Here is a 23,360-nt window from a genome sequence, read left to right on the forward strand (position 1 = left end):
TCTGCTGCCACTTCCTCTGCCTGGAAACAGGAAATTGTTTCCCTTTCTCTGCCCACCTCTTCTCGACTCCTTTGTTCTCTTATTCTTTTTTTTTTTTTTTTGATCTACACATTTTGTTTATTTATTTATAATTTAATTTTTATTGGAGTATAGTTGATTTACAATGTTGTGTTAGTTTCTGCTGTACAGCATAGTGAATCAGTTATACATATACGTATATCCACCCTTTTTTAGGTTCTTTTCCCATATAGGTCATTACAGAGTATTGAGTAGGTCCTTATTAGTTATCTGTTTTATATATAGTAGTGTGTATATGTCAATCCCAATGTGCCATTTTATCCCTCCCCCCCTTTCCATAAGTTTGTTTTCTGCACCTGTGACTCTGTTTCTGTTTTGTAAATAAGTTCATTTGTACCATTTTTTTAGATTCCACACATAACTGATATTATATATTTATCTTTGACTTACTTCACTCAGTATGGCAATATCTAGGTCCATCTATGTCTCTGAAAATGGCATTATTTCATTCTTTTTTATGGCTGAGTAATATTCCATTGTATATACGTACCACATCTTCTTTATGCATTCATCTGTTGATGGACATTTAGGTTGCTTCCATGTCTTGGCTATTGTAAATGGTGCTGCTATGAACATTGGGGTGCATGTAACTGTTTGAATTATGGTTTTCTCTGGATATGTGCCTAGGAGTGGGATTGCAGGATCATATGGTAGTTCTATTTGTAGTTTTTTGAGGAATCTCCATACTGTTCTCCATAGTCGCTCTACCAATTCACATTCCCACCAACAGTGCAGGAGGGTTCCCTTTTCTCCACACCCTCTCCAGCATTTACTGTTTGTAGATTTTTTTGGTGATGCCCATTTGTCCTCATATTTTTCAGCTCTCCAGCACATGCCCAGATTCCCCCCATACTGGGTCACTCATAATTATCTTTGTAATCATTTTTAGGTGTCTGGCATTCCCCACTAGACTCTAAGGTTCATGAAAGCAAGAACTGTGACTCTCATGTTTATTACTTGTGAATATTATGTTTAATATTTATCATTTTATTATTATGACTCCCATGTTTATTGTTGCACACCCAACACCTAGCATAGGGTGGTATGAATGACCTCTGAGCTTTGCTTTCCTCTTCTGTAAAAATGGAAGAATATGATCTATCCATCGGGGTATTGGGAGATTAAAATGAAATAGTGAGCATGAGAGCAACTGGCATACAGTAGGCATCTCATAAATGTTAGTTTTTGCCTTCCTTTGGAGAACCCACTTAGGATTACTGTACTGAATAGAATAGATTATAACCAAGGCTTTAAAGCTGTTTGCTTGACACTCTATTCTAAAAAGTTTCTAGTATTCTTATGCTTAAGCTTTTAGCATTTAGTCTTCTTTCCCCACCAAGTCCAAAGGCTCTTCCATCAGACTTCTAACTTTGTTCTGGTGACCTGTTTTGAGGTCTCTAATAATTTTACTTGATTTCCTGTGGGTAGCATATCTTTAAGCTTTCTTTATTCAATTCAGTGCTGAGAATGAAAATATGATTGTAGATTGAATGAATATTTTAAAAAGATCATGGGTGGTAGAATGGGTTTCAAAGGTAGCTTTATGGAATCTCTTTTCCCGGAATTCTTTAGAAGAGAATAAGAACACTGACTTGTGAAGATTTCTTCTAATCCTTTGGCTGTGAAATCCAGGCTGATATTGTTAGGTGAACCACGTTCAGAGTTTTATTTTTTTCCCTACCAGTTAGGAATAATTTTCAGATGTATGGCTGCCTTTCAGATGTAAAGTACAGGAGAAGGGCTTGCTATTAAGGCCTTCTTCCACACATTGGCAAATGGAAGCTGCCCCAGTGCTAGGATGACCAACTGTTCCAGTTTGCCTGGGAGTAAGGGGGTTCCAGGGGCGCTGGACTTTGAGTTTTAAAATCAGGACAATCCTGGAAAAGCTGGGATGAACTGGTTGGTATCCTACTCAGTGCAGAGGAGCTTGCTGGAGGAATTGGAGTAACAGGGAAGTAAGCATTAGCATGCTTTCCTGTTGTTTAAAAAAATAGAAGAGCCACAAGAAGTTAAAAGTGTCTTTTAAAAATTTTTGTGAAAGTTTTTGAAAATTAATTTAACTTTTAAAGCCACTAAACTAGATATAGGTGGTCTTAAATAATAGTAATATTATAAAGTATTAATATTAATAAGTAATAATATTAATAATAATTTAAAAACTCAGTGACAGTCATTTAGAAATGGGACTTCCCTGGCGGTCCAGTGGTTAAGACTCAGCCCTCCCAACGCAGGGGGTGCGGGTTCGATCCCTGGTCAGGGAACTAAGATCCCACATGCCGCGTGGCGTGGCCAAAACATTTTTAAAAATTAAAAAAAAAAGAAAAGAAATGAATGGTATTGTATTATAAAACCCAATCTTGTCTTTTCTGCACCTGAATGGCTATAGCTTTGAATGGCTACCATTTTCTAGTGTTAATCATTTTCACTTATTTTGTGAATAGTTTATCTTTGAAGTATTTTTTCTACTTAAATATCAACAGTAGAACTGATATTATCATTGATGAATCTTGAAAACAGGTCATTTTGAAAGAAGGGCCTTAACTCACATAAATGTGAGTTTTATTTAATTCTTATTAAATTTATTTAAATTTATTTAATTTTATTTAATTCACTTAATTCTCACAAGGTAAAATTTTAAATTATTTTAATGTGTTTATGCCTATCTTATTCTCTAAAAGCATATAAGTAGCTTTCAAAAGTACTTATGCATTGTTATAGAAGTACTTATACATTGTTATAAATTTAAAAAAAAATTTAGGTGAAGAAAATCAGGGCAAAGGAACAATAAAACAATACAAGTGGTATAATAAGATGAAATCAGGGAAAAGTTAGCATCTAGAAATGCATGATCTAAAGGTCTTGCAGTTTTAATGATGGGACAACATCGAAGTTTTAGTTCACAGAACTTTCTGGTTGCCAAGGGAAAAAATGTACGAAATTTTAAGTCATGGTGCCCGTAAGATAAAATAAAAGAGGTTGTTGAAGAGAAGTGCAGCTTTTCCTAACACTGAGGGCTGGGAGAAATTTCCCCAGAGGGCTTTCATAAAGGAGCCCGCATGTGGTTACATCCCTCCAACAGCACCCTTTAATCAATACAGTATCAAGGTTTTTATGAGATAGCGCCCCCCAGTGCACTGTGAAGGTATAACAACCAAGTGCCAGTGAGACTGTTTACTACATTTAATACAGTGGTCCTTCCCTGGGGCTGGGCTTCAGTTTCCTGGCAAGCTTTTCAGCATGCAGATTTCTAGGTCCCAGCCCACCTCTGTTAAATCAACAGCTCTTTTGAGAAGGTCCTGGATAAACCTGATAGAGAACCACTTTAGAGTTTTTTTTAGAGAGATAGTCAAAGAGGAAACCCAAAGTCCAATAAATATTTGAAAAAAAATTCAGTTTCACTAGTATAATCATGAAGATGCAAATTAACACAATGATGAGATACCATTTCCCATTGATTAGACTGGCAAACATAGTTAGCAGCAGCTAGCAGAGGTGAAAATGTGTGTACTCTGTGATCCAGACAATTCCACTTCTAGAGAAATTCTTGTTCATGTGCACAGAGATGCAATGAGAATGTTTACTGCAGTGTTCTTTGTAATAAGGAAAAATTGGAAAGCACCTGTATTCCATCAATGGTGGGATGCATAAAGCAATTTATGACGTGGGTTGAACTGTGTCTCCCCACTCCCCAAAAGATATGTCCAAGTCCAAACTGGTATCTGTGAATATGACTTATTTGGAAATAGAGTCTTTGAAAATCTAATTAAATTAAGTATCTTGAGATGAGATGATCTCGGATTAATGGGGCCTAAATTCAGTGATGAGCATCCTTATAAGAAACAGAAAAGGAAAAGACACAGAGACACACAGAGTGAAGCCCACGTGAAGACAGAGGCAGGGATTGGAATGACACGTCTGCAAGTCAAGGAACACCAAGCGTTGCCTGCATCCACCAGGAGAGGGAGAGAGGCACGGTACAGCTTCTCTCTCAGCACCCTCCGCAGGGACCAACACTGCCAGTGCCTTGTTTATGGACTTCTGGCCGCCAGGACTGTAAGAGTATAAATTTCTGTTGTTTTAAGCCATGATGGCCCTAGGAAAATAATAACATGGAGATCTTCACCCAAACCACAGGGATACCTGGATGAGTTAGAGGTTCTCCCTCAACCAAGAGAACAGAATCCTGGAGCTAATAATCTTCCACTGTGCAGTTGAAGCAGTTTTGTCCTGATTTGAGGCTGAAAGAGCCCTTGGAGACCAACTCCCCCCACTTTAAAGATGAGGATGCCCAGAAAGAAGAAGGGACTTGCCCAAGACCCCAGAGTTCCTAAGGGGCAGAACTTGAATTTGAACCCAGGTCCGTCTGACTCCAAAGCTTGTGTTCTTTCCACTTCAGTTGTATCCAGTCCTCTCACATGGCAGCAAGGGCTAGAGGAGCGAGCCCAGATGCTGGAATTGGAAGACTGCGCTAAGTCTTTGCTCTCCCAGGCCCTAACAGCGTGGCAGGGAGAAGGTTAACTCCTCTAACCTTCAGATCCCTCTTCCCAACAGACAGCGAGACTAACCTTGCTCCCCGAGCAAGGTTACAAACTCTGGATTGTAAGGCTCAAATAGGATAATATATGTGAAAACGTCTTTATTAACTGTAAATCATTATACTATTGATACAAGTAGTAGTTAGTACTGTTATCATCTATTCTAGCCTCAGACTAGGAAAGTGAAACTCAGACAGTGTGAAAGACAGGATCCTAAAATAACCCCCAAGGACCTTCCCACGTGTATAATCCTCTGCCCTTTGAGTGTGGGTGGGACCTGTGTATATGATGAGATATCACTCGCATGATTATGCGACATTATGCTGCAAAAGGGAGATGTCCCTCAGTGGGCCTGACCCAATTAGGCGAGCTCTTTCAAGACAGTTTTCTCTGGCTGGCGGCAGAAGAAGTCCGACAGATGCGATCCGGCTAGTCTGGAAGAAAGTGAACACCACATTCTGAGCTGCCTATGGGGGTCACTATGGCAAAGGACTGTGGCCGTTTCCAGCTGCTGAGTGTGGTTCCCGGCTGACAGGTAGAAGGAGAATGAGGACCTCAGGCCTCCAGTGGCAAGGAGATGAACTCTTCCAGTCAGCGTGGAAGAAGGCCCTGAGCCAAGACAAGAACCACAACCCTGGCCACACCTTGATTTCAGCCTGTGATGACCTGAGCAGAGGACCCCCCCCAAGCCACGGTGGACCTCTGACCCACAGAACTCTGAGCTAATAAATGGCTGTGGTCTGAAGTCACTAGGTTTGTGTTCATTTTTTTGTGCAGCAATAAAAAACTAGTAAGGGAGGTGAAAAGTCTTCCCCTGGGTCATAGATCCATTGAGTGCACATGTCTGTGTATCCCTCCAAGAAACTCTGAACTTCTCTAAGGCTGGAACTATATCTTACTCGTCTGTGGAGTCGGACTGGCTGGGTTGGTCCCTGGCCCTGCCACTCATGAGGTTGAAAATGGAGGCAAATTATTTTACTTCTCTGTTGCATATTTTCCTCATTTGTAAAATGGGTGTGATAACAGTACAAAGCTCCAGGGTTGTAAGGCGTGTTAAATGACTTTGTGAACTGTAGAACCGTGCCTGGACACAGAAAATGCTCAGCACATGTGGTGGTGGCGGTTTCGTTATATCCAAGCACTTAGCCCAGTAGCTAGCATATAATAGGCACTAAATTAATGTTTGTTGAGTGGGTGAATGCATGAATTCGAATTAGAATCTTGGTCTCTTGATTCTTAATCCTACAATATTTCTACTAATCATTATTCGCAATAGGATACAGATTTTTTCCAAAGCTAATTTTACTGGCCCAGTTTCTTCAGGGTGCACTGGGAAAGCACCAGGTTTATAACACTGTGAAAATAGAGAGGTGCTTAAACTGATACCAGAGTGCTTAAAAACCTGCGCTCTGTGGAAGCTGACCGAAAGCTGTGAGTAGGCTGGCTTTGTCTTAATAAACCTTGTCGTTTGATCAGGGTGACATATACTTAATGCAGTTGCCTAATTATCTGGTCATCAGGGAAATACCAGCTGTCATTGCCAACTGAGCTGGGCCATCAATCTGTTCTGAGTTCATTAAGTAAATTAAAAGGTGTGGCTTAAATACTTAAGAAGAGGAATAACAGCTCTCATCTCAAGGAGCTAGTGAAAGCAGGACTTTTTGCCACAGCTACTGGCTGTGTTGAGCTGTGAAAAGTGAGATTTGTAGCTTGACAATACAGCTCAACATAAGAGACAGAAGGAGATGCCAAAATTTGATAAAGGATCCTCATATATCCCCCCATCTCCCATCACATTTAGATTGTTATTGCTGATAATTCCTTTTAAAATTCTAAGCAGTAAGGTGGCCTCTAGCTGTGAACTAGCCCATCACTCTTGAACTGGCCCATGTTGAGGGCTTGCAGGTCCTTTCCCACACCTATGGAGAGACAGACATGTTGATTATTATCAAGCCTTGGGCTGGAGAAATGAATGACCAAAGTCTGCACGCACCTGCTGTATGCTGAGCAGTTTCACATCAAGATTCGTTTTGAGGTTTATAGATTCTGGTTCGATTCAATTCCCCTTCCCACAGTCATGCTCTATTCCTCCTCACTGGACTACATGCCATCCGTTCCTCCAGCATCTATTACGTGCCACTCCTTCCCAGGCACTGGGCTAGGCACCTGGAATTCAGAGATAATTAAGATGTTTTTCTTGCCCTGGAGAGACTTCTAAGCATGCTCCCTCATGCTCCCACGCCTTTGCACACGGGGCTCCTCCAGCCTAGACTACCTTCCTGGCTTCTGGGCTTGGCAAGTTCCAGCTCATCTTTCAAGTTTTTACCAAACCACAGCTTTCTCCCCAGGAGGATAATTCACACCCCGCTTCATGCTCTCATAGCCCTTCGACCCTCATCTGCTGGAGCATTTGCCACTTTGCACTGTGATTTATTTACAACTTCCAAGGACAGAGGCTGTGCCTTGTTCTTACCTGAATTCCCAGTGCCTGACATCGAGTTGATGCATAAGTTGCACTGATACTTGAATGAAAGACTAAGTTAATAAAAGAGGATAACTATTCTTATGTAAGGTGTGTAGGAGGGTAGAAGTGAGGATGGAGCCGTAGAGTAAATGTGCTTTTCTAGTATCCCTTTTGCCAGTAGGGGGAGAGATGTGCTTATAAATATCCCATCGTGCAAGCCTTTAGGATCAGTGGTCTGAAAGGCCAAAGAGAGGCTCAGGGTCTTTCTGTGTGACCTCTCAAATTTATAAGGAGCCATTTTACTTCAGGTAAGAGTGGGTATGGGACTTCCGTGGTGACACAGTGGTTAAGAATCCGCCTGCCAATGCAGGGGACACGGGTTTGATCCCTGGTCCGGGAAGATCCCACATGCCTGCGGAGCAACTAAGCCCATGCGCCACAACTTCTGAGCCTGCGCTCTAGAGCCCGCAAGCTATAACTACTGAAGCCTGCACAATCTAGGGCCCGCGTGCCACAACTACTGAGCCTGCGTGCTGCAACTACTGAAGCCCGCACGCCAAGAGCCCGTGCTCTGCAACAAGAGAAGCCACCGCAATGAGAAGCCCGCGCACCTCAACGAAGAGTGACCCCTGCTCGCCGCAACTAGAGAAAGCCCGTGCCTAGCAACGAAGACCCAACACAGCCAAAAAAAAAAAAAAAAGAAAGAAAAGGAAAAAAAACCCCTACAGTGAAACTCATTGGAACTTGTTAAAAAAAAAAAGTGGGTATTACCTTGATTAACTTGAATCATGTGACCATATGGCAGGCTATTTTCTATTTTTCCCTTTACTACTTGGTCATTCCCTCTTTCTTTTTTAGGGCGTATGGGGGAGGAGTGAGGAGTGGTGGTGATTGTTTATTCACAGGTTCAAACCTACAGGCAACACGATTCTGCCCTCTCTGAACACATTTCAGTGCAGTTTCGGGGTTGGAGAGTTTAGTTATTTGTTCCTGGTACCCACTGTCGAGGACTGCTAGGAAGAGTCCTCTTCCCTCTCTGCTCCTGGACCTTTGCTTTTCTTTCTCAGCAACCACTCCAAAAACACACTCAGTCTTTCTTCAGTTCTCTCTTTTGTGACTCACGAATTTGCACCTCCTGCTTTGACTTCTCTCCATTCCCACTCCTGTATTTCTAATCCCTTGTAGGATAGTTCCAATTAGATGTACCGTCATCCGTTCAAGCTCACTACTTCTAAAAGTTAGCTGTTTCTCTCCCAGGTGTGCTCCCACTTTCATTCACTCTATTCCATCAGTACCCTACCGGGCACTGAAACCAGGAGGTGAGGGTTAGGACAAGCAGGGGCGCCCAGGTGGAAGGTGCTGTGAGTCAGAGTACTTTAGCAGAGGCATTTCAGCACTACGGAGAGCTCCTAGTGGGGCCAACTCCCCGACTCCGGCCCCTCCCCTGCACCTTCCCTGCACACAGCAGCCTTCATATACACCTCCTTGTCACTGGAAACTTATGCTTGTTAAAGGAACCTTATTCATTTCTTCCAGGCTTAGTTCTCTGGGGACTGAAGACTTAACGGGGCTGGATTCTGTCCTTGCTCTGTCACTTATTGGATGCACTCCCAGAGACTGAGTTATCTTATTGCTCTGAGCCTCAGTTTCCTCTTCTGTAAAATGGAATGGCAGTATGTCTGCCTATTTGAGAGCGCTGTTGTGAGGGTGAATGGAGATAGTGCACATAAAGTATGCAGCACATAATATAAATTCAGTAAATAGTAGTTACAATTTTTATTATTATAGAAATTATCGGTACAATTATATTAATTCTTCTTAGTAACGTGTGATGGTGCGACTCAAGGCTCTCAGGGCAGTGGCATGTCTCTGGGAGTTTACAGGCTGGTTTTGTGGGTCAGGAGGAACAAATGAGTTTAGGGGGCAAGTAAGTCCTCTGGGAAACTTCTTTGTCCCTTGGGTACATTATTAAGACAGCAGTGGGTGCTTTAGGGTTAGCCCAAGTCATAGTCAGTTGTTGGAAAAGAAGAGCAGGCCCTTGTAGATTTACAGAATAGGAGATACCCTGTATGTGGCAAACAGGGAAACAGGCCCAAGAGATCCAGTAATGCCCAAGGCGGCTCAGCAAGCTGGTGTCCACAGACAGGAGGACTGGATCTCCAGGCTACTGGCTGCTCTTTGCTAGGTCTTTGCATATGCTGTTGCTTCCTCCCGTGGGAAGTCCTTTCCCTGTCTAGTCTGGCAACTTCTCTCTTTCTCACCAAGAGTCAGCTCTCTGAGCCTCAGTTGCCTGCTCTGTGAAATGGGGATACACTGCTATTCACCAGGTTGTGTGGAGATTAAAAGTGACAGTGTGAGGAAGGGGCTTAGCTGTGACAGAGGCATATCGTAGATGCTGTGTAAGATGTGGCTGTAGGCATTACAATGATCTGTTCATGGGTCGGACTCAGCCGCTGCACTACGAGCTCCCTGAAGGTAAGGACTACATCCTTTGTCTTCTTGTTTTCACTCTCCAACTTGGTCTCCTACCACTAACCCTCTGCTCCCATAATGTGGCACCTCTCAGCATCCCCTGAGTGTGTCACCCGGCTCAAAGGCATGACTTGCTTGTATGTTGAATGAATTGATATTTCAGCTAGACATGGTGCCTTTAGACCGGCTTTCTGGTGGGAGTTGCCATTGTGGAAAGTATTGAACTGGCCTGGGGAGCTGGTCAACTGGGGATGAGCAGCCCTGAGAGCTGTCAGAAGCGACTTTGGGAAAAGTTTGGTATCCCGGGTGGGAGGAAGTGCTGCTGGAATGTGCTGCTGGAATCAGCAGACCTGATTTGCTTTGTTTCCATTCCAGTTAATAAACACATTTGAAGCTTTGGTGTGGAAGAGACTGGGTAGTCTGAGGCCTGGTGGTGAATTGATACCATTTACTCGCAGTGAAGGAGTAGCGAGCAGGGAGATTACTATGGAGAATTTTGCAAAGCATAATGGAGTTAATTTATAATTGTTGTGGGAGCTCTTTTCCATCAGCTGAATTATGATGGGACGGAGGTGGTTATTTTGTTGTTTGTGTCACCCTTTTGAATTGGAAAGTGGAAAAAGAAAATCATGCTAAATTGGTATCTGATCTTTTCAGAGCTATTTGCTAAATAAACTGGAATTTTAATTAAAACTGCAAGCCAAGAAGTAAATCACTTTAGAAATTTGTGAAGTTTTTCTTTTTCCTTTGCCTAATATAATTACCACTAATAAAGGTTCTTTACGGGTGGGAAATCAGACACCAGAATAAATAACTGGAGGAGGTTGCTATGGGGCAAGGAAATTATGAAAGGGCTAAGGTTGTCGTCTCCTCCTGCTAACATGGGCCTTTTTTCTGTGGTTAAGTTGTTTGGTAACCATTTTTTTTTTTTTGCGGTACGCGGGCCTCTCACTGTTGTGGCCTCTCCCGTTGCGGAGCACAGGCTCCGGACACGCAGGCTCAGCGGCCATGGCTCACGGGCCCAGCTGCCCCGCGCCATGTGGGATCTTCTCAGACCGGGGCAGGAACCCGTGTCCCCTGCATCGGCAGGCGGACTCTCAACCACTGCGCCACCAGGGAAGCCCCATGGTAACCATTTTGATCTCATTAAAAGTATTATGATCAGAAGCAGAAGCAAAGGTGGACGACAGCCCTCACTGCAGCTCCTCCAGCTTTAATTCATGTGAGTCAATTGTAATGAATGGATTTAACAAAAAATACAACATGCTTTGGTGATTAACTCAGCGAACAACACATGGCACGCTTACCGGGAGTATCATATTTGCAGTAACAAAGAAGTGAACAGGAAAAGAAACTTCATAGATCACAAGAATTGCTGCTTCCCAGCAGAAGGTTGTTAATTACTTATCCCCTTGCTGTATTTATTGGCTCTATTAGAGGATGAGTAATTATCGTCTTCCCCGGAAACCCACTGGAGCCAGACGGCGCCTCTTTAAAGTAGAAGTCTCCCCAGAGTGCTAGTTATCCCTGCGGGATCCTCTCCAGTCAGAGTCTCCAACAACCAGGAGCGCGGAGTGGGTGAGACAGGAATGTCAGCCCACGCGGGCACAGGACACGGGTCTCCTTCAAAGTGCAGGGGCTGTCAGAGCAGTTCTCCCTCTTAGAAACGCTGACGTGCTCTCACTCCCCCGTGCCTTCCCCCACCCCTACTTCCAGAGCATCCTTTTTCTCTCGGCTGGGTCATCCCCCACCCCATCCCCTTTCTCCCAGCCTTGGCTCCCTCTCGGGTCTGGCTGCCCTCAGTCTCTCTCCACCTCCCCTCCGTTCTCCCTCCTAGCAGGGTCTGCACAGCCCTGCTTGAGCACTTCCTGGGCTCTCTTCCACCTGCAGAATCGAGTTCAAGCTCCTCACCCTGCCCTGTGAGCCCCTCACGATCAGTTGGGCCCTGTGGACCTCTCCAGCTCTGTCTCTCTACTGACCCTGGGCTGCGGGCACTCTGCGCTCTCCCAGACGCCCTCCCTGGCACGCACTTCTCTTTCTCTTCATCTCTGCCTGGCAACAACAACAACTTCACACCCAGCTCAAACGGACCCTCCTTGGTTAGACTTCCCTCACCTGGAGCAGGGGCAGTTGCTCCTTCTGGGCTCTGACACAGCACTTTGTCACACAGAACGTGTTTATCTGTTACCGATCTGCCTCTACCCGCAGGCTGGCTCCCGCATTCCTGGAGCTATGTCTGATTCACCGTTGTTTTTCAAGAAGCGGATTTGTGCAGGGCCAGCCTCTGCTTTCTCTACCATCGGGGAGGACTGGGGACTCTTCCTCTCTGCCCTTCTCACCAGGGGACTTAATTAGGTGACGAACAATCTAAGCAGCCCGCTCTCAATATTCTAAACTGGATTAATTTAGCTCCTACTATGTGCCAGGCTGTTCACAAGCATCCTTTCACTTACGGGGTTGTTTTTCGTCTTTACCACACCTCCTGTGAGGGAGGGTTTGCTAGTCCTCTCTCAGGTGATGAAACTAAGGCCCTTGGTAGTTACCAGGCCTGAGATTTGAATCCAAGTTCCTGAACTCGAGTCAAGGAGCTTTTGTGCATGTACAGGCTTTCGCTAGAGTTAGATGCACACACAGGAAGGCCTGCGTGGCTCTAAATGCCCCGAGCTAACGTATGCACGTTTAACCTTGGGCTAGTCCTAGAGAACACCCCTGTCCACCAGCTCCTTTGGGTAATATCTTACCAGCCAATAGGTATGGGAAAGGGTGATGGGAAAGGATGGAAGAAAAGAAGGAAACTAGCTTTTGAAAAACACCTACTGTGTGCCAGGCATTGTGTGCCAGGCACAGTGCTAAACACATTATTAATCCATCTAATAACCCAATCACATTGCCATGATTGTTCCCACTGAGGAAACAGGCTTGGAGTTGCCCCACGTGTGGGCTTTCCCCGCAGCCCCATCCAAAGATGCTGCCGTCAGGAAGCTGGCAGGTCCTTCACCAGCACGGGGAGGCCTTTTCTCATCAGCCACATTTTCCACTGGCAGGAGGGAGCCTGGAATCTCCCCGTGGCCCCTCAGTTGGGTCTCTTGTCGTCTGTCTGGGAGGAGAGCGATGCTGTTAGCTGGGATGTGAGCAGCAGAGAAGAGGACTGAGCTGGTCTCCCTCTCTCAGGCTCAAAAGGGGCTCCCCTTCTTTTGATACACTCATACTTGGCAAATAGAACCGTGTTGCATCTGGGCACACCCTTCAGGATTTGGTGGGTTTCCACCAGAATTTTCACCATCGGCTTGCTTTCTCGATTGAAGAAAAGAGTGCTAAATTTTCAGTCCATCCTTGAAGGGCAATTGCTCAGTCCTTTCATTGTCTCAACTGGCCTTCTTTGGACCCTTCTGTGCTCCATTCTTCCTTGAAGTGTTAATCACAACTCATTTTTTAATAGATGTATGTGCTCAGTTGTTTTTCATAGATTAATCCATCTATCCATCCATCCAGCATAGTGGAGTTGAAAGAGCACAATCTTTGAAAATAGACCAACATGGCTTCAGATTCTGGGTTTGCCACTTATTAGCAATGGGATTGTATTTTTTCATGTCAAAATGGAGGCATATCTGTAAGATACCTGGCACATAATTAAGTGCTCAATAAACAGTAAGTATTCATTGTAAGGTTATACGAGTCTTAAATTACTTCATTCTCCGAATGCTTCCTTTCTCTTGGACCCTGTTCTAAAACTGGAATGGTGTGTTCATTATCTATTGCTGCGTAACAAAGTTCCCCCAATTCAGCATCTTACAATAACACACATCTATGTCACACAGTTGCTGAGGGTTAGGAATCTGAGAGTGGCTTAAAGGGGTTCTGGCTCAGAGCCTCTCATGAAGCTGTAATCAAGCTGTCAGCCAGAACCATAGTCTCTGAAGACTTGACTGAGGCTGAAGGATCCAATTAGCTCACTCACATGGCTGTTGGCAGGAGGCTTTTTTGGGGCTGCGTTTTGGGTCCTCGTTGCTGCGCGCGGGCTTTCTCTAGTTGTGGTCAGTGGGGGCTACTCTTCGTTGTGGAGTGCGGGCTTCTCACTGCAGTGGCCTCTCTTGTTGCGGAGCACGGGCTCCAGTAGTTGTGGCCAGTGGGCTCTAGAGCGCAGGCTTAGTAGTTGCGGCGCACGGGCTTAGTTGCCCCGAGGCATGTGGGATCTTCCCGGACCAGGGCTCGAACCATTGTCCTCTGCGCTGGCAGGCGGATTCTTAACCACTGCGCCACCAGGGAAGCCCTGGCAGGAGGCTTTGATTTCTTACCTCTCCCTGGACTTCCTCAAAGTGAGTGATAATGAGAAAGAGAAGAATAGGAGAGAGAGACAGAGAGACAGAGATCGAGAGAGAGAGGAGGGCACAGTCTTTGTATAAAGATGAGCTTCGGAAGTGACATTCCCTTACTTCTGCTGTTGCTACTGGTCACATAGATCAAGCCTGTGACGGTGTGGGAGGAGACTACACAGGGTATGAATTCCAGGAGGCAGGGATCAGTGGAGACCATCTTAGAGACTGCTTCCCACCAGTGGGTAGGTTGGGGAGAGGGTAGAAAGAAGAGTAGAATATCTCTACCCTGAAGCATTCTGTTGGGTGGGGAGGCAGTCATGTAAACATAAACACCCTACAAGGCAGCGGCTGGACCACAGGCATCCACAAAGTGCAGAGAAATCTATTAGCTCTGCTTAAGGGCATCGTGGAAGGTTTCCCAAGCACAGGCCCACCGTGGTGCTGGTGTTCTTATTCAGGAGCTGTCCTAATGATGCTTGATATTTGGTTGGCATCTTTTTTTATTGAAGTTACTCATTGGGGTGATTTCCTTGGACATTAAAAATAACAACTATCCCATATAACAGCAACTGGCTGTTGACAAAGTGCTTTCCCAGGCATTACCTCAGTCTACATAACGGCCCAGGGAGGTAGACAGGTTTTACTGTGGCCATTTTCCCCCATCGTAGATGAGCTGCTGAGGCTTAGCGGGGCAAGGTCAGCGTGTCAGGGTCTCTGGGAGGGGTGTGGTGGCTGAGGGGCTTCAGCCAGGGTCTTCCTAGTCCAAGCGTGTTGCTCTGGCTGCTACACCTTCCTTGTGTCCCCCTCCCCTGAGTGTTTGGGGCCCCTCATTTTAAAGCAGTAGTTTGGGTCATCTCCCCCCGAAGAAGCTTTACACATATGTTTGCCCATATCAAAGCTTATTTGCCACTTTTATGCCCAATCACTTGAAAGGTTTTCTGTTCACAAAGAAGCATTATGAAGAAAATCATTCCCAAAGTATAGAAACGTGAATTGTGCTTTCATCAGCATTTACTGTGAAATTGCATTTTACAAAAGTCCCTCGGGAGGGTTTGAACTTGCTCTTTGAGCCGTTAGAAGAGTGACCAGCATATCGGTTCCTCAAGCACGAATGTGCTCAAAGGACGTATGCTCAAGTTCTCATTAGAACTTGGCTATTTCGCAAGGTTTTTTCTTTTTTTTTAAGTCCTTCTGGGCCAGAGGGAAAAGGATTTTGGGTCCACACAGCTATATGCATTCGGGGAGGAACTTCCTTTGTGGCACAGATGGTGGCATGTGGGGTGCAGGGTAGGTTAGTTACTATAGTCCATGAGTGACAAATGACCACCGTAGTGATCAGTTCAAGACCAGTTGTGTGCAGTGGTTAAGAGCCTGGGCCTTGGGAACAGACAGACATGGATTTGCTCCTGACTCTGCCCCTACCAGCTCTGTGTCCTTGGGAGAGTTATTTAATCTCTCCAAACTTTGATTTCTTCATCTGTAAGTAGGTTAATAGGAAACCCCTTCTCATGAGGTTGTTGTGAGGATTAAATGAGGTAATATATATAAAGAGTTTAACATAGACATGGAAATAAGCATCGCCTAAATGCTAACTTTGATGATGATGGTGATGAAAGTGTATTTGAGTAGCTGCTGTTCACAGGTCCATTTATTCAAGTGTTCATTCATGAAACACGCTGCAGGTGTTGCTAACAATGGTGTCTGTGAACAACTAGGGGCTTCAGGGAGTCTTTGAATTCTCCTAAAATCACATGGAAAATTTTGTGCGTATGTGTGTTTTCTTGGAGAGGATCTCAAAGTGATTCTTGACCTCACAAAGGTTAAAAATAAAGTCTCTGGCTTGGTGTTAGAGATACACAAGTTTAGGAAGGTGTCTTCATTTTCAGAGTCCACGAGTGGGAAAGCAGACTGACAGATGAGCTGCTGCTGAATGACCTGTGAAGGGTGTAAGTGATGGAGGCCCCAGAGAAGGGAGAGCTGGTGAGACAGCTTCATGGATGGTCCAGCTGAGTCAGAAGATCCCAGGCGAAAGGAATGGCATGCAGAAACCCAGGCCACAAAACAGAAAAGTGCTGTACGCTTGATGTCAAAAGTAGTCTGGCAGTAACAGTGTCAGTGCCCGAGGTGTCCATGGCCCAACCTGAAGCAAACGGGGTGGCAGAGGGGAGTTTGGGAAGTGTCTTTGAGACCAGGCTTGGAGCTTTGATGTGGGAAGAGTTGTAAGCGAAAGAGTAACATGGTCAGAGCTTTAAAAAAACATCCCTCTGGGTGTTGAGTAGACAGGAAGGGGAGACTTTGCGGGTGCGGGGAGGGGGAGGGTTGAGCAGGAGGCTGGTGTGGTCCTCATCCCAGTGAGAAGGGAGGCCCCGAATTAAGGCACTGGAGATTAAGGAAGGAGAGGAAACTTAAAAATAAATGAGGAGGTAAACCAGAGGACTTGCTGTCCAGTGGGATACTGGGGAGGAAGAGGGCATCAGAAGGGCTCTCAGGATTATGCTTCTCATTTTCCTTGGGCCTGAAGCCCACTGGATGCCTGGTTAGACATCACTGGGGACCTGAGACAGTATGTCCAGTTGTTGTGGTCCTGGAAATTTGTAGTGTTATGAGGGACATAAGGGCTACACATGAAATTATAAGCATGGTACGACGTGCTGAAGGGATCAGCAAGGTGATCACTGAGGACTGCAGTGGCTCCGAAGCTCTCCATGTCATCACGTCTAAGTTCCCATCTTGCTTGACCTCCCAGCCACATTCACACTGTTCCCCTTGCCTGTTAGGGCTCGTGCTCGCACTCTCTCTCTGGTCCCTCTTACTCAGTCTGCCCAGCGAGTCATCCTCTTCCCCCAGGACCGACCTACTGTTCCTCGGGGCACTGGGGTACAGGCCCGCGTGGGCGGCCTCTGCCTCAGTCTTCAGCCCCGTCCCACACTCCTTTCCTCTCATCTGCTGTGTTCCAGCCGCCTTGACCTTCCTGCAGGGTTTCCAGTGGGCCCCGCTAAGTCCTGTGTCTGGGCTTTCACACGCTTGTTCTCTCTGCCTGGAACACTCTTCCTCCTCACCCTGTACCTGATCTTCCTTCCAACCTCGGCTCTAATAGCCCTTTCCCAGGAATGAAGTGACCGTTTAATTTGTTGCCCAAACTGGGATACGATGGCACTATTAATGTTGACACCGGCACAACAGGCATCGGCTGGAGCTGCCCGGGGCTGGTGGACACGTGGTCTCCTGACTCAGGGGGCCCTTCTCTGACTTCCCGGATGTGCTCAGTCCCCTGGACTCTCCTTGCTCTCTGGGCCTCATCTCACAGCCCTCACCGGGCTTTGTAGTGATACACTGATGTGACTTGGACTCAACCCTTTCTGCCCATGGACTGTGCGCTCCATGAAGACAGACGTGTTCCCATGTGTCTTTGGCACCTGAGACACACTGTGCCACTAAGTAGGTTCCTCACACTTAATGTTGAACTCAGATTTGTATTGTTCTGTGGCGCATACGAAGCACTTTCATTTCCATTATCTTGTTTGGTCCCTGTCACTACCCGGTGGTTTCCTCATCTCAGTGTACCAAGGACACAGAGGTCCTGGTTACTTAAGCTCTCATAGATAGTAAGTGAACAGAGACAAGTCTAGAACTCTCAGGTCTTCTGACCCCAAATCCAGTGCTTTTTCCAAAAGGGTTTGAAGAAAGATGAAAGATGAAGAAAAGGAAAGATGATTCCAAGACTTAGAACCCAGGTAACTGGGAGGATGGTGGTGAACTTGAGAAAAATGGGGACTGGGGAATCTTAGAAGCACTTGTCAATTTTCAATTGCCCCGTGAAAATCCACGCAGCATTCCAGGCTCCAGAGAGCTCAGAATAGAGCCGTGAGTGGCCCCTTAGCCTAGGGGGCGGGGTGTAAGCAGAGAGTTTTGTCGTCGCTGTTGTTTTACTGTAAAATATACATAACATAAAATTCACCATCTTAACCGTCTTTAAGTGTGCAGTTCAGTGGCGTTAAATACACGTTGCTGTGCAACCGTCACCACCATCCATCTCCAGAACATTTTCATCTTCTCAAACTGAAACCCTGTACACGTTAAACGATAACTCCCCATCTTCCCTCCCCGCAGCCGCTGGAAACCACCATTCTACTTTGTCTTTGTGAATTTGACTACTCCAGTTACCTCACAGAAATGGAATCATACAACATTTGTCCTTTTGTGTTTGGCTTACTTGACTTAGCATAATGTCTTCAGGGTTCATCTATGTTGTAGTGGGTGTTAAAACTTCATTCCTTCTTAAGGCTGAGTGATAGTACAGTGTGTGTATACTCCACGTTTTCTTTACCTATTGATGGATAATCAGTGGACACTTGGGCTGTTTCTACTTTTTGGCTCTTGTGAACAATGCTGCCGTGGACATTTGTGTACCAACATCTGTTTGAATCCCTGATTTCAGTTCTTTGGGGTATATTCCCAGAAGAGGAATCGCTGGATCATGTGATAATTTTTGTTTTCCGCAGTGGTTTTTAACATTACCAATGCGCAAGGGTTCCAATTTCTCTACATCCTCATCAGCACTTGTTATTTCCTTTTTATTATTATTTTTATAATAGTCTTCCTAATGGGTGTGAAGTGGTTTTGATTTGCATTTTCCTAATAATTAGTGATGTTGAGCATCTTTTCATGTGGTTATTAGCCATCTGTATATCTTCTTTGCAGAAATGTCTATTTAAGTCCTTTGCCCATTTTTTTTTTTTGCGGTACGCGGGCCTCTCACTGCTGTGGCCTCTCCCGTTGCGGAGCACAGGCTCCGGACGTGCAGGCTCAGCGGCCATGGCTCACGGGCCCAGCCACTCCGTGGCACGTGGGATCCTCCTGGACCGGGGCGCGAACCCGTGTCCCCTGCATCGGCAGGCGGACTCTCAACCACTGCGCCACCAGGGAAGCCCCTTTTGCCCATTTTTTAACTGGGTTGTTTTTCTTTAGTTGTAGTTTTTAAAATATATTCAGAATATTAATCCCTTATCAGATTTATGATTTTCAAATGTTTTCTCCCATTCCATGGGTTGCCTTTTTATTCTGTTGACAGTGTCCTTTGATGCAAAAATTTTAATTCTGATGAAGTTCAATTTATTTATTTTTTTCTTTTGTTGTCTGTGCTTTTGTTGTCATATCCAAGAAATCATTGCCAAGTCCAATGTCATGAAAATTATCCCCTATATTTTCTTCTAAGGGTTTCATAGTTTTAGCTTTTATGATTAAGTCTTTGACCCACTTTGAGTTAATTTTTGTATATGGTGTAAGGTAAGGGTCCAACTTCAATTTTTTGTATGTGGATGTCCAACTTTCCCAACACCAATTGTTGAAAAGACTGTCTTTCCCCCATTGAATAGTCTTGTTATCCTTGTTGAAAAATCATTTGACCATATATGTGAGAGTTTATTTCTGGGTTCTCTATCTTATTCCATTGGTCTATATGTCTGTCTTTACGTCAGTACCATACTGTTTTTTAAAAGTTATTTTTATCATTTTTGATTTAGAGATGATTTAGAGATGCTTTAAGTTCACAGCAAAATAGAGCAGAAGGAACAGAGATGTTTTTCCTTTATAATCACTACCCTCGCATATGCACTATAAAAAAAACAGTACACTAAAATGGTACATTTGTTAAAATCAATGAACCTACATTGCAGATTCTTATCACCCAAAGTTCATAGTTCATTAGTGTTCACTTTTGGTGGTGTACATTCTCTGGGTTTAGACAAATGTATAATGACATGTATTCACCATTATGGTATCACGTAGAGTAGTTTCACTCCCCTAAAAATCACCTGCGCTTTACCTATTTATTCCTCCCTCTCTCCTAACCCCTGGCAACCACTGATCCTTGTACTGTCTCTGTAGTTTTGCCTTTTCCAGAATGTCATATAATTGGGATCATACAGTATGTAGCCTTTTCAGATGGGCTTCTTTCACTTAATAATACGCATTTAAGATTTCTCCACGTCTTTTCGTGGCTTGATCATTTCTTTTTAGTGCTGAATAAAATTGCATTGTCTGGCTGTTCCACAGTTTATTTATTCATTCACTTACTGAAGGACATCTTGGTTGCCTCCAAGTCTTGGCAGTTATGGATAAAGCTGCTATAAACATTTGCGTGGAGGATTTTTTGTGGACATACGTTTTTAACTAATTTGAGTAAATGCCAAGGAGCACAATTGCTGGATCATATGGTAAGAGTATGTTTAGTTTTGTAAGAAACCGCCAAACTGTCTTCCAAAGTCGCTGCACCATTTTGCATCCCACCGGCAACGGACGAAGAGTTCCTGTTGCTCCACATCCTCTTCAGCGCTTGGTGTTGTTAGTGTTTTGGATTTTGGCCATTCTAAGGTGTGTAGTGGTATCTCATTGTTATCTTATGCACTGTTTTGATTACTGTAGCTTTGTTATACGTTTTGGCATCAGGAAGTGTGACATTTCCAAGATTGTTTTGGCTATTTGGGATCCCTTGATATTCCATATGAATTTTAGGATGGATTTTTCTATTTCTGCAAGAAAAAAAAATTGGTCACTGGAATTTTGGTAGGGATTGCGTTGACTCTATATATCACTTTGAGTAGTGTTGACATCTTAATAATAGGAAATCCAATCCTTGAACATGAGATATCTTTCCATTTATGTGTGTCTTTCATTTCTTTCGGCATCATTTTGTAATTTTCAGTGTACAGGTCTTTGCCTCCTTGGTTAATTCCTAAGTATTTTATTCTTTTTGATGCTATTGTAAATTGAATTGTTTTCTTAATTTCCTTTTTGGACTGTTCACGGTCAATATATAGAAAAATAACTGATTTTTTTGTATTGATTTTGTATCCAGCAATTTTGCTGAATTCATTTATTATTTCTAACAGTTTGTGTGGTTGTGTGTGTGTGTGTGTGTGTGTGTGATCTTTAGGATTTTCTACATATAAGATCATGTCATCTGCAAACATAATTTTACTTCCTCCTTTCCAATTCGGATGCTTCTTACTTCTTTTTCTTGCCTGTTGCTCTGGCTAGAACTTCCAATACTGTGTTGCACAGAAGTGGCAAAAGTGAGTAGCCCTGTCTCATTCCTGATATTAGAGGAAAAGCTTTCAGTTTTTCACCATTGAGCATGATGTTAGCTGTTTAAGCAGTTTTTAAAAAGATCTTAAAAAGACGTGGGATTATGAAGTCCTGGGACCTACTTAAAATTGTGTTTCTCTGTGTTCTCGGTACCTAGCACAGTGCCTGGCACAAAGAAATTACCGAATAAATTGATTTAGAAAAAGATAGTTTCTCAAAACTGAATGAGCTAAGGGCTCTGAATGAAAGGTTGATTTAGGAATCATTAAAGGGCCAAGAACTGAAAGGAGATCATAAGGGTGATAAGGAGTCCTCAGTAATCCACTGACATGGAGCACGTGTTGCTCCTGCAGTGTGGGCAGCAAAGCCACTTGGATCTTAGTAAACTTTGCCTGGATAGTCTGCTTTTTAGAGGAACCTCCCTGGTTAAGTTATTTTTCCCTCCTCTATATTAGCACTTAATAGATGGAAGTTGTTAATGCTAATAGAGTGTGTACTATATGTCTCACTTTGGCACAGTTTTGAGATAATGTGAATGATTTAAAGGCCTTGAGTCTGTTTGCCTTCATTTTAATTCGGAATCGTTGGAAAGCATTGAGTCACCACCATTTCATTGCTAATGCTGTGTTCTCTCACTGGAACTTAGCCCTCTCAACTTGGAGCAGATAAAAATTCTGATTAACTGTAGTCTTAGGACGGGAAAATTGGATGATTTTGTTTAATGTGTTGACATTTCTCTTCATTTGGTCTTTTAACAAGCAGGTTCTAAATATGAAATAACGTGTCCTCACTCTTTTCCCTTAAGGGGGGTCATCTGAGTTACGCATTTTAAAAATACATTGTGTAAGTGCAGAACTTGTGGAGAGGCAGCAAGATGTAGTAGAAAGAGCAGGCCCTTTGGTCTCAGCGAGGGGTTTTCTGGTTGCAAGTAATTGAAACCCTATAGTTTGTGCAAAGGAGATGCATTCTATGGGTGTGAGGCTGCCTTACAGGATCCAAGGACAGAAGGGACAGCCGGGCTCAGAAGGGTCTGGGCCGAGGACCTAGAAGCCCTGGGAACTGAGGCCACCTCAGTCTGTGTTGCCAGGGCCACATGGCCTCATCTCTGCTTTTCTCTCTGCACCTGCTCCTTTCTCCTCTCTCAGCAGACTGGCTGCCTTTGCTTCTCTGTCAGGCTGTGCACACGGCCAAGCACAGCTGCCGGGCTCTGGCTTTTGATCACTTCCAGTGCAAGGGCCAGCAGAGGCTGCCGGGCATCTCTGATTTCCATATTCCTGGAAGAGAGAACCTGGTTATCTCATCGTGAGTCAGAGAACCATTCCTGGTTTGTTCATTCATTCATTCAAAAAGTCTTTGTTGAATGCCAGGAACCATTTTAGGCACTGGGGAATATATCCTGCCCTTGTGGACTGTGTCTCTGTGTGTGTGTGTGTGTGTGTGTGTGTGTGTGTAAGAGACAGAGGAAGAGAGAGAAAGAGATAGAAAGAGATTGTGAAAGCTCGTTCTGGGGGGACTGGTTTGAATGTTGTGGTCTTCAGATAAAGAGAAGTATGGTTTGGAATTCAGCCCTGCATTCAGTTCCTGACTTTTCCCATTTCCAGCTCTGTGCAGCCTTGGGCATGTTACATTACCCCTCTCAGCCCCAATTTTCTCATCAGTGAAATGGGCATCATGCTTTCTAGGATGGTTATGAGGATTCTAACAAAAGGGTGCCTCTAAGGTCACTAGTACAGTGCCCGCCACGCAGAATCAGAACTCTGCCTCTCTGCCTCTCTGTGACCCTGAGACAGTTACTTAGCCTGTCTTAATCTGTTTCTTCCCCTGCAACATGGGAAAGAAGGTCAGCAACTTCACATGCTTATTATGAGCGTTAAATCATGTGATGTGTGCCAGGCCGCTGGGAGTTTGTACAGAAGAGACCCTCGGTGCCGGAGCTGCGCTTCTTGTTCCCGTCATTCATCACATTTCCCCTCTTTCTTCTAGTTCCCATTTGGCCGACGCTTGCCTTGTGACATCTACTGGCATGGAGTTTCATTTCACGACAGTGACATATTCTCCGGTCTAGTGAACAAGTTTCCAGGTATCCACTGTTATTGTTGGCATTTAAAAACGTTTCCAGGGCTGAGCCTCAGGGTACGCTCTTCGACAAAAACATAACAGTGTTTAGACATCAAACTGGAGGGCTCTTAATTGGGAATGGCTGCCTACACGCTGCCTCAGTGCCGTGACCTTGGGAGGCAAGGTGATCAGGACTTAACTCACCAAGGGTTTTAAGACTGGAGGTTCCAAAACGTAAAAAGACAGGCTCTTCCGGTCTAATTCCACCGGCGGAAGAACATGACTTTCACCTTTTGGATTTCAGATATAATATGGTAGCGTCATGAGGGGACTATATTCTCAAAAGGAAAA

The 23,360-nt window shown here is 44.5% G+C and overlaps 1 protein-coding gene across 3 annotated transcripts in view; it reads left to right on the forward strand.

Moving 5' to 3' along the window:
* Positions 1 to 23,360, forward strand: part of TTLL11 (tubulin tyrosine ligase like 11) — a 264,638-nt gene that overhangs the window by 26,255 nt on the left and 215,023 nt on the right. For all 3 annotated transcript variants that reach the window (XM_027104963.1, XM_027104962.1, XM_027104964.1), the window contains exon 2: positions 22,935 to 23,031. In XM_027104963.1, the coding sequence (XP_026960764.1) occupies positions 22,935 to 23,031 (97 nt within the window). The remainder of the gene's footprint in view (positions 1 to 22,934; positions 23,032 to 23,360) is intronic.

The sequence above is a fragment of the Aethalodelphis obliquidens genome, unplaced genomic scaffold, assembly GCF_003676395.1.
Source record: "Aethalodelphis obliquidens isolate GAN/ISIS:26980383/991018 unplaced genomic scaffold, ASM367639v1 scaffold7, whole genome shotgun sequence".
NCBI classification, from domain to species: Eukaryota; Metazoa; Chordata; class Mammalia; order Artiodactyla; family Delphinidae; genus Aethalodelphis; species Aethalodelphis obliquidens.